General features: G+C 43.3%; 1 protein-coding gene across 1 annotated transcript in view; it reads left to right on the top strand.

Annotated features, from left to right (window-relative positions):
* Positions 1-17224, top strand: part of ADAMTS9 (ADAM metallopeptidase with thrombospondin type 1 motif 9) — a 163727-nt gene that overhangs the window by 125655 nt on the left and 20848 nt on the right. The window contains exons 30-33 of the mRNA XM_020882915.2: positions 1043-1216; positions 11382-11555; positions 15513-15707; positions 17070-17202. Coding sequence (XP_020738574.2) covers positions 1043-1216; positions 11382-11555; positions 15513-15707; positions 17070-17202 — 676 coding nt within the window. The remainder of the gene's footprint in view (positions 1-1042; positions 1217-11381; positions 11556-15512; positions 15708-17069; positions 17203-17224) is intronic.

The following is a 17224-nucleotide window of genomic DNA, read 5'->3' on the forward strand; positions in this document are numbered from 1 at the left end:
TCTTGATAGTAAATTCCCATTAGCCTCAAAGTAAGATGAATCCCGCTGCAGGATGGTTGGACAGGAATTTTTGTCTAATTTAAAAGCTTGATTCTATTCTGTATGAAGACTTCCTCTTAGGAATATGGCTTTAATGTATGTTAAGCTTGTTTTCTCAATCAGACAAATGAATGGAGGCTCAGCTATCACACAAACTTGGAAACAATTTTTAATAGCTAAGTGAAAAAATAGGCATTTCTTTTCAGTCAAATGTTGCCTTTAGGTTCTCACTGTCAAAAGCTTAATAAAGATAATAATTCTTGGCCTGCCCATGAGTGAGATTATGAAACCCAGAAACGAGGAAACCACTAAAAAATTAATTTAGAGAAAAGTTAATTGCAGATTAATAGGGTGTTTTGCAGCTTGGTCAACAAAATGTTTCAGCCTGATTAACAGTATTTTTCACGGGCTGGAAACACAACACCCAAGGAAATAGTTTTTCTCTGTCAGCTTTTATTTTTTGTACATTCATCCAAATTCCCCTATCTCCAGGAATAGGAGCAAGAAGAAGAGACTGGAGAAAATAATTCTACTTATAAGGTCATAAAATCTTCAGTGATTTTCTCTCCTTGAGTTATAATTTTTATCTGCCAAGAAATTCTCTTGTGTGAAACTGTCTCTCCAATTTTCAAGGCCCTCCAACCTTCTGGGATAGAAATCACTTGGGACTTTCATTTCCCATGGCAGCAGTACTCTAGGATGTACTGAATGTCTCTTAATGATGTCTCCCAGCCTCTTCCATTGTCCAAGAGTTTTGTTAACTTGAGAAATTACCCCCAAACTTGAGTCTCTTCCTCACTCAGCTGGCTTTGATAGGCAGTGAGGCTGTGGATTTTAGACATTTCCTGGGTCCCTTTCACTGGAAATTAGAAAACCCCGTGATGGCTGTGAAGCTCATTGGATTAGGAATGCCATCCCCAGGTCCATGACCCTCTCTACCCTGATGATCGCCCCCTCCCACCAACGACCCAAAGCTCCCACTTACATCCTCTTGTCCTTGTAGTGCTCCGTGTCCTGTGGCCAAGGCGTGCGGCGGAGAAATGTGGGCTGTCAGATGGGAACGCACAAAATAGCCAGAGAGACCGAATGCAACCCCTACACTCGACCGGAGTCGGAGCGCGCCTGCCAAGCCCCGCCGTGTCCGCTCTACGCATGGAGGGCAGAGGAATGGCGAGAAGTAAGTAGAGCCAGGAAGCGGGCACCTGCCAGCCGCTCGCTCAGCCCCCTTGCTATCATCACATCCGTTCCCCTGTGAAGCCCTCCAGCGCCGTGACCAGGCTGGCGTTTCCCGCAAGGTCACTGTCAGAGGGCCAGGAGTTCCTTCCAGCCAGGGTGGGAGAACTCCTCCTTTTTCTGCCGTTCCGACGCTCGTGTTCTTGATGTTGCAAATCTGGCTGCCTCCAGAAAAAGTTGAACAGGCCGTGGGCCAAATGCATGAAGATAACTTTCCCAGAAGGAGGGGGAGATGGAAGAAATATTTTTGAATGTGTGTATTCCGACATGGTCGTTTGCATGAGTTCAAACCGCCACTGGACAGACCCTAAGTAGGATCTCCTCTGGAATTTTTTTTTCTTCCGCGGCTTCGGCCATCAGTTGGAAGGCAGGCATTTCATTTGAAACCCGGATTAATTAGTGAAGGATTTTCAACATTTAAAAAACCGAGTGCCTCTGAAGAACTGCTCCGTTGATGCAGAAATAGACCAATTTGTTTTTCTCCAAGTTAATGTCTAGTTAAAGAAAACACTAAGTGTCCCTGAGGAATGGCCTGGCTCTCGCCAGGATAGGACTTTTATAGGGAGGATCCTCTGTTTCCAGTGGAGAAGATTCAGTTGTAGAAAAAGGGAGGAAAAAATATTTTAAAAAGCAATACTTTATCTACTGACATTGGAATGAAACAGAAAGTACAAGGTGTAAAATGTTCAGAGACAGGAAGATTGAGACAGGAATTTCCCACCAGGAACAGTTTTTCAGGACAGGAGAGACAGTGCCTGGCACTCTGGTGAGTGCTTTATATTCATCACATGTTTATTTTTGTTATGGTGTAAGATTGAGGTCCAGTTTTATTCTTTTGCATGCAGTGCTTTGGATATTATGAACCTTTTAACCATATTAATTGCTCTAGCCTATAAGCACAGAATCTTTCCATGTATTTCTGCCTTCTTCAGTGTCTTTTATCAATGTCTTGTAGTTTTCAATGTACAGCTCTTTCACCTCCTTGGTTAAATTTATTCCTAGGTGTTTTATTCTTTTTTATTCCATTTTAAATGGGATTTGTTTTCCTATAACTGCATTCTTCATCCTTATGGGGATTCAGCCTTCCAGCTCTGTTCTTCCCTCTCTCACCTTCCTGATTGATTACTTCCATTGTTTTCAGCCATCTCTTTTCTTTAGGAGTCTCACCCTCTCTCTCTACTTAAAAAAAAAAAAAAAAATTTCTCATTTTCCTTTTCAAAGGAAACTCTAGGGTTTTTTGACTTATTTTCTTTCTTTTTTTTAACTTCTACCAGACAGTGGAAGAGAGGAATGGCTAGAGCAGTTATATTTCAAATTAATTGTACTTGAGCCACACAAGTTGCTGGGAACCCCAGAGGCTGCAGAATTCGTCAGACTTGGTTCATATCCTGGCCCTGCCACACTTCAGATGCTTGACTTAGGACAAGGATGCCTAATTTTCTGAGCTGTGAGTTTGCCATCTGTAAAATGGTAATAATGGTAACTATGCAAAGTCCCTCTGAGAAAATTATAAATAATCGAGTGGCTTGGGGATTGACAGGGGGAGATACAGAAGGGAGAAAAGATTTCTTCGTCTCTGCCTGTGAGTCACCACTCAATTCTCCTAATTCTTGCTTCAGACCTACCACCGCCTGCTCTCTCCCTCTCTGTCTTCATGTCCTGCCAAACTCAACCCTGTGTGACTGCTCCAAGGAGCAGAGTAAGAGTGTTCAGAAATGAATCTAAGCTGACAGCTGACGCTTTAGCCAACTTTTGAAAACACTGGAGTCAGTTGGGGAAATGCATGCTCCATTGACACTTCTTTCTGACTCCCACAGACTAGAAATCTTGCCAGATACGCACTGAGGAGATCCTCTTCTCTGATCATCCAAAACGTGCCTAGAAATTTATATCTTTGCATGTGCCATGCAGATCGATCTTTCTAAATCCTTCCTCAAATATTGCTTTCAAGTGCCATGTAAGAACAGAAGACCTGCGAAGAAAGCCTGGCCTGTGGCTAAATTTAGAAGTTGGTCAGATGGAAGCAATGAGAAAAGCAGACTCTGATAGTTACCCTTCTGCCAACATACTTTCCCATCATCCTGAACCCAAAGTAAAGAGCTGGAAACTAGTGGACCTGGTTGGTGAGGCGGGTTGGAGGTCCTAACATGACACTAAGTTGGCCAGAGTGAGACTCAGGGCTGCTAGATGGTGGAGGTAGAAGCTCTATCAAAAGTCATAGTTCCTCATTAGCATGGCATGCTGGTGGTCCTTTCCAAACATCCCCTTGGTCACAGGGCTTCAAGGGAATGCTGTGAGCAATTGGGCAACCACCTTCATAAACCATGCCAGGAATCCTGTTTACCTGGGGCAGCCCTGGTGTTAATTGTTAATTGCCCCTACTTCCATGGTCTAAAGTGTCCTTGTTAAACAGTCAACTGGGTGGTCACTTGATAGTCCACCCCCTTCATGCACCCCTCGATCAACCTGTATCTTCATTCCGGTTCTCTCCTCCTCTGCACCCACTCACTCCACTTCCATTTTACCTCATATGTGCTTTGTGCAAACACGCCTTAACTTCCCGCTCCTCATCAACTGACACCTTGACCTGATGTCAGTGAGATGTCAGGGCACAGCCTTAGATCCCAGTGAATCAGATGCTGGACACTTGCCACCCCCATCCCATCCTATTATGGGAAGTTCTCTTCTTCTTAGCTGTTCTTGACAGCTAACTCAGAGCTGTTGTTTACTTTCTACATGTGCATTTTTTCATTTTGCTCTCCTCTTCGACACTATTAAAAACCCACTGTTTGTTGGCAAGATGTGTTTCATGCCAGGCATATAGCAAATGGCACCTTCCTCTTCATGAGAAAATAATCCAGGTGTCCACCTTGAGAAGCACGAGTTCCACCTGTGCACAATAGCATGATATCAGGAATGTTGCATACAGTCACACAGGCTGTACACTGTACGAGCCCAAAGGTGCCATTCCCGTAGGCTACAGTGTGAGGGGCAGCCTCTATGATTACCTGCTACAGCGGCCCTAATACAGATAGTAATAGAAGTAATACATCTCATTGTTCGTTAAGGTATGGACCAAGCACTCTATTGAGTATTTTTATATGGGGGACCTCATTTAACCTTTTCCATAACTCTCTGGTGTTGTAATTAAATTTTTATCCTCACTTAAAGATGAGGAAGCTTGAGGCTTAGCTAAGTTAATTCATCCAAGTTCATGTAGTTACTAAATAATAAGACTGGGATTTGAAGCCCAGAAGCCTGACCTCAGGAATACATGCTCTGAATGGTTATATTCTACCTCCTCCCGTGTTGACATGTGTCCAAGGTGAAGTCTTTTATTTTATTTTTGGCTTGACCAGCCTCTTTCTTCATAGTTGGCATCAAAGTACTAGTAGAATTCTCTAGAGGATGACTACCCCACTCTCTTCTTAAAATGAAATTCTTGGTCTAGTTGGTTGACAATCACACCTTCTGGTGTGTGGTTGAGGGGAAGTCTTGATGAAGATGGGGCATGTCAGTGGTCCCCTTTGTGTGTTGAGAGGCCTGTTGACTATACTGGGGAAGGGGAGTTAATGTTTATTCATGGTACCACAGGGGTAGAGCCTGGACTTTCAGATATAGCACAAAATAATTGAAGAAGAGAAAAGTGCTCCTTTCAGAAAACCATGTTGTAAACAAGACCACCTGGGACTCTGGGAAATTGACATCAAATCTGTGAGCTCCATTTAGTTCATCTGCAAAATGGGTATTATATATCAGACTGCTGAATCAGGGTCATAGTTTAAATGAGGTTAAGTGAGGGATTCAGTGCAGTGCCTAGCATATTTTAGGCCTTCCACAAATGTTACTTCTCTTTGGTACAGTGAACTCTTGATGGAGAGTTCAGATGATGACCAGCGCTTCAGCAAAGACTGTGTATCACAATGTTGGGCTTTTAAGATCACCTGCCAACTTTGGGCTAGTTATTTAGCTCTTCACTGCTCAGTTTTACTCACTTTTGAATTATTATGCTCTTGAGGCTAAGTTAAAAAAATTGACTTTTTAATTCTTTTGAAAATTACTATCCTAAGAAACTTAGAGTATTATTATCTATAAATTTATAGATTATCAAAAGCCCTATAAGTAGGCTAATGAATTTACTTATAGCTTACTTATAGGGCTTTTGATCAAATATGAATTGTGAGTATGTGGGTTATACATCTCTTAGCTTTAAGGAGTAAATCTCCCAGGACTTAACAAGTGTTCTTTTTTTTACCTTTTCTTATCTTTACCCAGAATACTCTCCTTCCTCCCTAGTACCTCTGTATCACAGTAAGACTGCCCTCCTCCTTTCCTTGTTGGGGTCCTTTTTCAGTGACCTTTGCACATCCTTCAGGTCTCAGATAAGATGTCGTATCTTTTCAGAAGCACTTGCTGGTCATACCTCCCCTCGAATGACTGAGTCAGGCAGCCCTCCTGTCCACTCTCATTGCACCCTGAAAATACTCTGCTTCAACATTTAGTGCTCTGAATCGTTTTTGCCTGTCTTTGCTGTTGATATTATCAGCTGTTTGAAGTCATAAAGCTTGTTCACCAGTTTTCCCCAGCTTTTAGCACAGTGGCTGCGGCATTGAAAACACTTGATGAATGAGTGACTCCATGAGTGAATGTAGTGAGAGAATAATAGGTAGAGGAAAGAAAGGAAGGAAGGGAAGGAAGAAAAGAAGGAAGGAAGGGAAGGGAAGAGGAAGGGAGGGAGAGAGAGAGAGAAAGGAAGGAAGGAAGGAAGAAGAAAAGACTTTATAAAACAAGACCTGGTAATTGGCTTCAACTCTAAGATCACAGCCTTGTAAAATGGCTTTTAGAACAGTCAGACAAGCTGGGTTTTTCCTGAAAGGACAGATGTTTCACTCTCCTGTCACACTGCCATGGGCAAGCCGCGCTCAGACCCGCCTGGCCTTTGCAGAGCCGCCCGCCCCGTGGCTGCTTGACCCAGTGCCAAGGGCTTGGACCACTCTAACGCGCGTTTGGGCTCTAAGACTTTTATTGATGCCAGCTGTAAAGTGATTCCCAAGTTCATCACTTACAGCAGGAAAACTAGTCATCAGCTGCAGGCCCTTGGCCAGTTAGTTACAAAGATTTTATGAAGTTTACAGTAGGGAGTGATCAGGTTTTGATGTGTGAACAAGGGCCACTCACTATTACTCATTCCTTCATTCATGTAATCAACAAATCTTTATTGAGTACGTGCATAGTGCCAGGCATTAGATGTTACAGTTACAATAGAAAATGTGAAATTGCTATGGTGGGGATTGATTATCTAGTGAAAGAGACAGACAGAAGACAAGCAAACAGACACATTCTATGAAACGGCCAATTATGAAAAGTGCTGTGATGGAAAAAACAAAAAACAATACGGACAAGGTGCTGAAATAGAGAACGATAGGCTAGCCCTACCTTCTCTAGGGTGGTCAGGGGTAAAGTGCCAAGAGGAAGTGATTCTAATAGAAGAGAGAGGGAGGACAGAGCCCAGCGTGTTTGTGGACCTGTGATCAGTGACTTTTGATGTTCCTCCTGGGACCCACTGAAGGCTGAGGTGATGGGCAGCTGTGTTTGTTTGTTTGTTTTTAATCAATAGAGAGTTTTAAAATTATGTACATTTTTAGATATAGTGCTATGACATAGTAGATTATAGTGCAAATATAATTTTTTTTGTGTGCCTTGGAAAACTAGGAAACCCTTGTGACTCACTTTATTGTGATATTCCCTTTATTGTGATGATCTGGAACCAAACCCACTATGTCTCTGAGGTGTATTTGTATTGGTTGAATGAGTGAATGACTTTAAAGTTACAAAATGTATCCACACAGTTATTTCTGCCTTTTACCCTGGCACATGGAATATTTTAGGACAAAGATACCCAAACTCCACTTTTAAAATGAACCTGTTGTAATTTGAAGGTTGCTTTTTCTTTTTTCTTTTTTGTATGTAAAGCAGTGTTTGGATAAATTGATTTTTACTTTCTGTTCATTTTAGCCAAAGTCTCTGTTTAGCACAACCAGAACACTATGCTGTCAAGTTCTTCATTTGTTCTTTTGCTTGCTTTCCCACACACTATTCAACAGTGATAACCTGACCCTAGTAAGAACACAACACATTCTTTCATCCATGGAGAAAATCAGCAACCATACAGGTTGAGCAGGTGAATATGAAGAATGATTTTCTTTCCTCTATGGTTAGAGCACCTAAGCAAAAAAAAAGTAAAGCAACTCGATTCCAATCTTTTAGGAAAGACAATTTCTACTCATTGCATTAAATGATCCTTTGTAGACATCACCTTGTGGTCAGCCAAACTAGCTAAATAAAATAGTGCCGTAAAAGTTTATTTTAGATCTTCCTCACCCTCAAATTTAAAACGTTATTTCCCCCCTGTGAACACATTTATAGGCACATGTAGCCCATGGGACAAGGGGCAAACTACCTAAGTTAACCTAGGGCTGTGGTAGTTGCTTTCTGAATCACAGGTATGCTGAATTTCAGAGAGGCTGGTAGTGTGTCTTATACACTTTGTATAGATTTTCCTAAAAGCTATAAAGAAATTGGAGAAAAATCTTCTGAAAGTTAAAATAAGCTTAGTTGAGCTTTGCCATCTGTTTTCCAGAACATTCTAGGTCATATTCCAGGACAGAGGAAAGAATCATGAATCTTACATGGGTAGAATGGGTGATATTGCCTAAAGCTAATAAAACCCTATAATATGGGCTGGATTGCTTTCTGATTACCCAGCCCCTATGCTCTGGTTAGGATTTAAAACCCCAGGAGAATGGCCATGCTAAGTGATTTGCAGCACCACTGTTGACTCATTCCAAACCACTGGGCAAGTAACTTATTTACTTACTTTAGTTGTTCTAAAAGTTATATTCAAAATAAGGTTTCCCAATGCCCTTTGCCACCATTGGTGAAGTAGTTTTTATGGTAGTTAAGCATTACTTAAGACCAAGGGAGAAATATCTAACAAGCAGAAAAGTAATCCTTGCTTTTCTGCCCTAAACTGTTACTTATTGATACAGCTTAAAGTCCTATGGATTAGTGAAAATAAAAGAGGACACTGGAAGGTTTAGTCCAGGTTGACTGCTCAGTAATATGTTCTTCTCTGCACTATCTAAGTCCTGATTTCTCAGGAATTACCTTTTCTGTGGGGAGTTAAGTATGTCTTCTGCACAGATCTACACATCACAGATTAGCCAGTTTTGTTTTGTGACATTCAATGGCTCATTTAGCTTTTTTTCATGAAGCAACTGAAACATTTTTACTTCACAATGGTTCTCAGTATCCTTCAGGAGAAGAGAAATCCCAAGAACTGCTGAGTCAGAGCCAGGCTAGGCATCAGGCACAGCAAGTCTCCTGCACTGGTAGGAAAGGATGCTCCTCTGTGCTCATCTCACACTGTTTTCTATTCAGATTTTTGCCCCAGAAAAATTACGAATGATTCCATGCTCTCGATGTTGAATTCGAAGCAACAGAAATTTTGAATTAAATTTGCAAATATTTGATAAGGAGCTATCAAGACACAGCCACATACATACCGCCTCTACTTTTTGAAAGAACAAAGCAGCTCCCAAAAGACATGGATATACCAGATGACCCAGCATTTCTAACTCCTAAGGATACACCCAAAGGAATTGAAGTCAGGTGTTCAAATTTGCATACAAATGTTAATAGCAGCACTCTTCATAATAACCAAAAGACAAGACAACCAAATGTCCATTAACATTTGAATAAATAAAAATGTGGTATATCCATACAATGGACTATTCAGCCATAAAAAGGAATGAAATACTGATCCGTGCTTAACATGGCAAGACGTTGAAAGCATTCTATTAAATGAAAGAAGCCAGACACAACAGGCCACATATTGGATGATTCCCCTTCTATGAAATACCCAGAACAGGCAAATCCACGAAGACAAAAAGTAGATTGGTAGTTGTCACAGTCTGAGAGAAAGAGGGAAGGAGGAGTGATTGCTTAAAGGGTGTAGGGTTCCCTTTTGGGGTGATGTGATTTCACAGCATGGCTAGTGATTATATGTCACTGAATTGTACACTTTCAAATGGTTAAAATGGTGAATGGATTATGTCTATTTTCCTAACCAAAAAAAAAAAAAGAAAGAAGGGAGAAAAGAAGGAAGAAATGAGGAAAGAAAGAAAAAGAAAAAAAAGGCAAGAGGTATATGAGGTAAGACATCTCTGGGTCAAGCTGAATTCCACACTCAAATGCCTTTGGAGGCTAAGTACTTTACAATATTGTAGTGGGTTTTGCCATACATTGACATGAATCAGTCCAACTAATAAAAATAAATGAAAAAAAAAATGCAAACTCAAATGCCTTTGGGATAAGGCAGGTCATAAAAGCAAAGGAGACTTGTTAGAGACAAAAGAGAAATGGGATCTGTGACACTCTCTAGACTAACAGGAGAAAGTTTAAAATATATTATGTGAGCAGCAATGACAGTTCAAAGTAGTCGGATAAGGCCCCAAGACAACAGAGTTTATAATCCCTGGTTAAAGGAAACCTAAGCTGTCCTTGACACAGGTTGGTTACAGTGCCTTTCCTGTGTAATCTAGAGTTTTGAAATGTTGAGTGACACCGATGCTTTAGATAGGACAGGCTTTGGAAGACCTTTAACAGCACAGATAACTAAGGTAAAACTTTTACAGTGGGGTTTGCTCTTGGTCAAAGTAAAATGAGATAAGTAATTTGTGGTCAGCACAAAGATCATTCTAGGTTGAAACATACCACTTTCTCTGTGTTCTCCACATGGTTTATGGGAATAAAAACCATCTATCCTGTTTACCTCACAAAGAGATGGATAGCCTGGGATCTTTAGGTGGCTAAATCCTAGCTTACTCATCTGAAAAATGGAAATTATGGTAGTGGCTCAATCTTGATCCCTAGCTGTCCCTCTTTAATGTCTGTCTTTGCTACTAAAATACAGCTCATCTCTGTGCTCTTTGTGTCCATTACCATTCATCCAGACCCATCACAGGGCCAGACACTTCTTAGGAACTTGGTGGATACTAGCCAAATGATCCAGGGATGACACCAGTTCAGTCTGGAGAAGAAAAGGCTATAGGTGCCACAGAAAAGCTATCCTCAGGTGCCTGAGGGTGGTTATTTGTAGGAAACAAAACTTGTCCTTTATGCTCCCTTGGAATTAGCCACTAGGACAAGAGGTTGGAGTCAGCAAAGAGATAGGCTTGGTTCTGTGTTATAAGATGAAATGGACCACCTGAACAGGAAATAACTTCCCTGACTCTAGAGGTATTTCAGCACCAGCAACTGGAGGCCACATGTTTTAAAGAGATTTAGTGTTTGAGTGAGTGAAGTAAGGTTCTTTCCAAATCCAGTTTTCATTCGTTCACACTTTCGTTGCTTTATCCTGACAGTCACTTATTGAATGCTGATCACTGTGGCAGAAACAGTATTGTTGTTACCAAGTTCAAGCTCATGCTGCTTGCCACAGTAAATCGAGGGATGAGGTATTGGGGCAAGGAATAGCACTTTTCTGACTTTATTCAGAAAGCCAGTGGACCAAGAAGATGGTGGACTAGTGTCCCAAAGAACCGTCTTAATCAGAGCTAGACTCACATGGCTAGTTGTTGCAGACTTCTTGATACCAGAATTCTTTGTTCTCAGAGCTGTCCAAGTAGGTCTGGTCATAACATTCCCGTAAACCTCCAATAGGACCATTGTTATTTTCTTTTTGGCAACTTTTTATTCTTATATGAATACTTTAAAGGTCAGAGCCTTGAGAATGGGCTGTAACATGCATTACAGGCAACATTCTCTTATAAAAGGTGCAGAGGCAGCATGGCTAAGTACAGGCAACAGAGCACAAGAGTTAGAGCCAAAGGATTAGATCCAGTATGCAGTCCAATATGCAGTGTTCTTCTCAGTTACGTTGTTAAGTTATGAGGGTAAAATAATGAGTTCTCCGATGATACCTACACTCAGAGATCTCCCAGTCTTAAAGAGTATATAAAAAGGAAAATAAATTATCACAGTAACAAGACATGAGAAATCATCTGTTATTCTTCCACATCACCACCTGTTTTGTTTATCTGTAACAGTGCACCAAGACTTGTGGTGAAGGCTCCAGGTACCGGAAGGTGGTATGTGTGGATGAGGACAAAGGTGGTGAGGTTCACGGCATGCACTGCGACACGAGCACACGGCCTGTGGACCGTGAGAGCTGTAGTCTGCAGCCCTGCGAGTATGTCTGGATCACAGGAGAATGGTCAGAGGTATGGTCTTGGGGGTTCTGAAACTGCCTTCGGGCAGCAATGGCCTAGGGGTGACAGACTGATGAGGGCAAGAATGTGGGAGACACACACCTACCTGCTGGTTCTTTCCCTGAGAACTGGAAGCCTTCCCGGGCTGGAGTCCTACATATGCACACCGGGGGAGGTTCATGAGATGGTGTCCAAGCTCCCCTCAGCTCTACAATCATGTGATTCACCCTGATGTCCTGTTATTATCATTAGAAAGGAGTTCTTAGAGGATGGCTACAGGTGCCTGAAGAAGGTTAAGTATAAGAAAATATCTTAGGGGACTTTCCTGGCGGTCCAGTGGTTAAGACTCTGTACAATGCAACAGGTAAGAGTTTGATCCCTTGTCAGGGAACTAAGATCCCCCATGCTGCAGGGCACAGCCAAAGAAAAAAGAAAGAAAATATCTTAGCATGAGGGAGGCAGTAAGAAATGGTGGGGACTGTGGTGTAGCCTGGTGGGCTGCCGGCTACGGGGTCGCACAGAGTCAGTCACGACTGCCATGACTTAGCAGCAGCAGTGACAGACTAGCACATGGTGTGTAAGAGGAACAGGTTCTCTTCCCCTCCAGTGAAGGCCATGCAGAAATGTGGGTCCTGTGTTAGCAAAGGTGATCTTTCAGACTCATTCGTAGGATGTTCCCCACCTTATTCCTCTCTCCAACCCCCCACCCCCCAGAGATGAGAGCCTTTTACACATCAGGACTCTGGTGTGCAATGGATAAAGGAAGCCAGAGCACTCAACATTTTCAGGATGCTCTTAAATTTACTGAAGGGTATGTGTTCTTTTCAGAGCTTGGAGGCCTCTGGATAGAACTTGACCGTTTTTGGAGCTCCCATCCATTGATATAAAAGACTACCTCCCAGCACATCCCCCACATAAATGGGGATTCCTATTGCTCCCGCCTGGCAGGGGGAAAGGGTATTAGCACCTGCCATCTCAGACATTCAGCCTTTAAAGTAATGCAGACTGAGGTCAAGGCGTGCATTTTGGATACTCTGAAATACCCACAGCTTGGCCAGATACCATTTGTAAGCCATCTACCCACGCATGACATACCTCAGACGAGCCGTGCACTCCGCTGGCCTGGTATCAGCTGCATCTTGGGGCATTTGAACAGCAGCAGCCAAAGAAGGAAGTGGACACAGAGTGTTTCCCAGTCTCGAGCCAGCTGGAAGGGAAGGCCCGAGGATGTTCTGCATGCCTGTGGCTGGGCTGGCTCCCTCCTCCCTCAGGGACCCCGTCAAGGGGAGCCTTCCCCCTGGAAATGCTGCAGGAGCGGCCAGCCATGTGGGATAATGTGATAACTCAGGAGACAGCAGGAAAAAGAGACACTGGTTTTAATAGCAAGTGAGAACTGATGGAAGCTATGGTTGTTGTCGTTTAGTAGCTAAGTCTTGTCCGACTCTTTGCAACCCCATGGACTGTAGCCTGTAAGGCTCCTCTGTCCATCAGATTTTCCAGGCAGAGAATACTGGAATGGGTTGCCATTCTCTACTCCACAGGATTTTCCCTGACCAGGGATCAAACCTGCATCTCCTGCATTGGCAGGCAGATTCTTTTTTTTTTTTTTCCATTTATTTTTATTAGTTGGAGGCTAATTACTTTACATCATTACAGTAGTTTTTGTCATACATTGAAATGAATTAGCCATGGATTTACATGTATTCCCCATCCCAGTCCCCCCTCCCACCTCCCTCTCCACCCGATCCCTCTGGGTCTTCCCAGTGCACCAGGCCTGAGCACTTGTCTCATGTACCCAACCTGGGCTGGTGATCTGTTTCACCCTAGATAATATACATGTTTCAATGCTGTTCTCTTGAAACATCCCACCCTCGCCTTCTCCCAGAGTCCACAAGTCTGTTCTATACATCTGAGTCTCTTTTTCTGTTTTGCATATAGGGTTATCATTACCATCTTTCTAAAGTCCATATATATGTGTTAGTATACTGTAATGGTTTTTATCTTTCTGGCTTACTTCGCTCTGTATAATGGGCTCCAGTTTCATCCATCTCATTAGAACTGATTCAAATGAATTCTTTTTAATGGCTGAGTAATATTCCATGGTGTATATGTACCACAGCTTCCTCATCCATTCGTCTGCTGATGGGCATCTGGGTTGCTTCCATGTCCTGGCTATTATAAACAGTGGGCAGGCAAATTCTTTTTTTTTTTTTTTTTTTTAATTTTTATTAGTTGGAGGCTAATTACTTTACATCATTACAGTAGTTTTTGTTATACATTGATATGAATTAGCCCTGGATTTACATGTATTCCCCATCCCAGTCCCCCCTCCCACCTCCCTCTCCACCCGATCCCTCTGGGTCTTCCCAGTGCACCAGGCCCGAGCACTTGTCTCATGTACCCAACCTGAGCTGGTTATCCGTTTCACCCTAGATAATATACATGTTTCAATGCTGTTCTCCTGAAACATCCCACCCTCTCCTTCTCCCAGAGTCCACAAGTCTGTTCCATACATCTGAGTCTCTTTTTCTGTTTTGCATATAGGGTTATCGTTACCATCTTTCTAAAGTCCATATATATGTGTTAGTATACTGTAATGGTCTTTATCTTTCTGGCTTACTTCGCTCTGTATAATGGGCTCCAGTTTCATCCATCTCATTAGAACTGATTCAAATGAATTCTTTTTAATGGCTGAGTAGTATTCCATGGTGTATATGTACCACAGTTTCCTCATCCATTGGTCTGCTGATGGGCATCTGGGTTGCTTCCATGTCCTGGCTATTATAAACAGTGCTGCGATGAACATTGGGGTGCACGTGTCTCTTTCAGATCTGGTTTCCTTGGTGTGTAGGGCAGGCAAATTCTTTACAACTGAGCCAAGAAGCTATGATCCCTCACCCCTAGAAAAGCAAAACGCGCCACATGCTGCATACAATTTCCAGGGTTCATCTGGAACTCAGGCCCCTTCTTTGACCTTGAGAATCCTGAAACTCTACCTTAGTTTTGTGTAACATTTTTACAGTGAGTGGCCAATTATTTGATGACTTTTCCCAAAAATATCATCCAAACTAAATTTGTTGGTTAATTTCTGTTCTCTTTTTAAAACAGTATATCATATAAAGTATGTAGCTAAGGAAGTTGAACACAATCTAGAAATCTTACCAATAACCAATTAAATATACCATCACAGAAGGGAGCTGGGACACCCGTGAAAAACTTCTTTTTTCTCCTTTTCTGGATTGTCCGGGTATTTTTAAGTGCCATATAATTATGGCAAAAGGCCTAAATGACTGCATGATTTAGAGAGAGAGTGAAAGAGAAGCAGAAAGGTAACATTTAAGTCAAGATACTGGATTGGCAAAAAGTTTGTTTGGACTTTCTGCTTCTACAAAACCTGAACGAGCTTTTTGGCCAACCCAGTACATAGCCAGGGAGACAGGGGACAGAAGACTGAGCAGAGGGCAGATGAGCAAGCAAACCATCAAGTAGGAAAGGATATTGTCCCACAGTCCTCTTTCGGCAAAGAGCCTGGATTTTATACAGAGGGTGTCTCTGGCGCTCTCTGCATCTCACCGGGTCACTTCTCTGATGCAGTCATGGTAGGTTCAGAAAAGTGTGGTTTGTCCATCCTTGTAGAGCTTTGGATGCTGTAAGTGGACCCAAGACAGACGGAGCGCCTCCCCCACCTGCTTCTCCCCCTTGAAAATCCAGAGCAGGGGCTTGAGGTGCCCCCCACGGGGGACTGGTTGGGGGCAAATATGCAGTGGGAGCATGGATCCTGGAAGGCTCATGGAGGGCTTGCACGTCCCCTGAGTGCTGTGGGCTACTGCTTGTAGTGCATTAGAAGCTAATAAAGAGAGCTCTCTGCCCTGTTGTCCTGGGGTCAGCGTTCGATGTGGAGGTCAGGGGCCTATTGTGGCTGCCCCCAGGCCCTGCTCCAACCTCTGCTCTCTACCCGCCTCTTCCCAGTGCTCAGTGACCTGTGGAAAAGGCTACAAACAAAGGCTGGTCTCCTGTAGTGAGATTTACACCGGGAAGGAGAATTACGAGTACAGCTACCAAACCACCATCAACTGCCCAGGCATGCAGCCACCCAGTGTCCAGCCCTGCTTCCTGCGAGAGTGCCCTGTGTCGGCCACCTGGAGAGTGGGCAACTGGGGGAGCGTAAGTAGACAGCTGGGTGGTCACAGTGGCCGGCTGCTGAGTCTCAGACCCCGACTTAGACGTACCTTACCTGAGCAGTCCTGAGTGACTGCCTCCCGGGAGAGCCCTGGGAGGGAGACAGGAGTCAGCATCTTGGAATGGGCTCAGAGGGAAAGAAGGCTGCTCTGACCGGTGGGTCTGGTGCTTAGAGCAGGGGCCGGGGGTGGGGGTGGCTAGCCCTGACTCCAGACAGCCTCCACCTGATTCTCGGTTCTGCCACTTCCCAGTTGAACAGCCTTGGTGGTGGTTGCTCAGTCACTCACTTGTGTCTGACGCTTTGTAACCCCATGGACTGCAGCATGCCAGGCTTCCCTGACCTTCACCATCTCTCAGAGCTTGCTGAAATTCATGTCCATTGAGTCAGTGGTGCAATCCAACTATCTTGTCCTCTTTCATCCCCTTCTCTTCCTGCCTTTGATCTTTCCCAGCATCAGGGTCTTTTCCAGTGAGTCAGTTCTTTGCATCAGGTGGCCAAAGTATTGGAGCTTCAGCTTCAGCATCAGTCCTTCCAATGACTATTCAGGACTGATTTCTTTAGGATTGACTTGTTTGATCTTTGGACAAGGAGCCAAATGTTCATGTCTGTTTCGTCCCCTGCAGAATGGGTTATGAAGATGAAATGAATATTCTTGCATAAAAACCACTTGGGTTATAATGACACCTTTTTAAGTTCCACATGTTTGAACACAATTTAAAATTAAAAAGCACCCAGAACTCTTGTCTTTCCCCTAATAAGGGCTATAGAAGTGTTCACTGTTGTAGCTTCTGTTGCTAAGAAGCCTATTTGTCCTTCTGGATCAGGAATTCTTGGTTGCATTAGGGTTATAACAGGTAAGAATATTTGAAATTGAAACTGCCCTAGAAAATTGCCCCAGCCTCCTGGCTGCTAACTATGAGACTTTCACTGATGCACAGTGATGATCAGGCAGAAGTTTGGGACCAGTTGGAAGTGATTGAGGTTTCAATCATGGATCCACCGTGACCTTAAACAAACTTCCTCACATTTGAGCCCCAATTTTCCCTCTCTAAAAATAGAATAACACTAGTACTATCTCATAGGGTGATTGCAAGGCTTAGATGAGAAAATTATTTACTTCTCATATGCTTGAGTTCCTATGTAGGTACATAAGTACATATGTAAAGGCAGGTATGTATAAAACTCAGCACAAAGACTGGCCCATAGGAAGTGCTGTCCATGTATCAGCTATTTGTTTTCAGCATCACAGGGGTTCTGAACAAGCCTCTAAGCTCTGAGCTCCATGCCTCAGGAATTCCAGGCCCCCGGGTTCCACAGACCCCTCACAGACCCTGCTCTGCTTACAGTGCTCCGTGTCGTGTGGCGTGGGAGTGATGCACAGGTCTGTGCAGTGTCTCACCAATGACGACCAGCCCAGCCACTTATGCTCTGCTGACCTGAAGCCAGAAGAAAGAAAAACCTGCCACAATATCTATAACTGTAAGTCAGCCAACCAAAGCCA

Source organism: Odocoileus virginianus, chromosome 26 (assembly GCF_023699985.2).
Source record: "Odocoileus virginianus isolate 20LAN1187 ecotype Illinois chromosome 26, Ovbor_1.2, whole genome shotgun sequence".
NCBI lineage: Eukaryota > Metazoa > Chordata > Mammalia > Artiodactyla > Cervidae > Odocoileus > Odocoileus virginianus.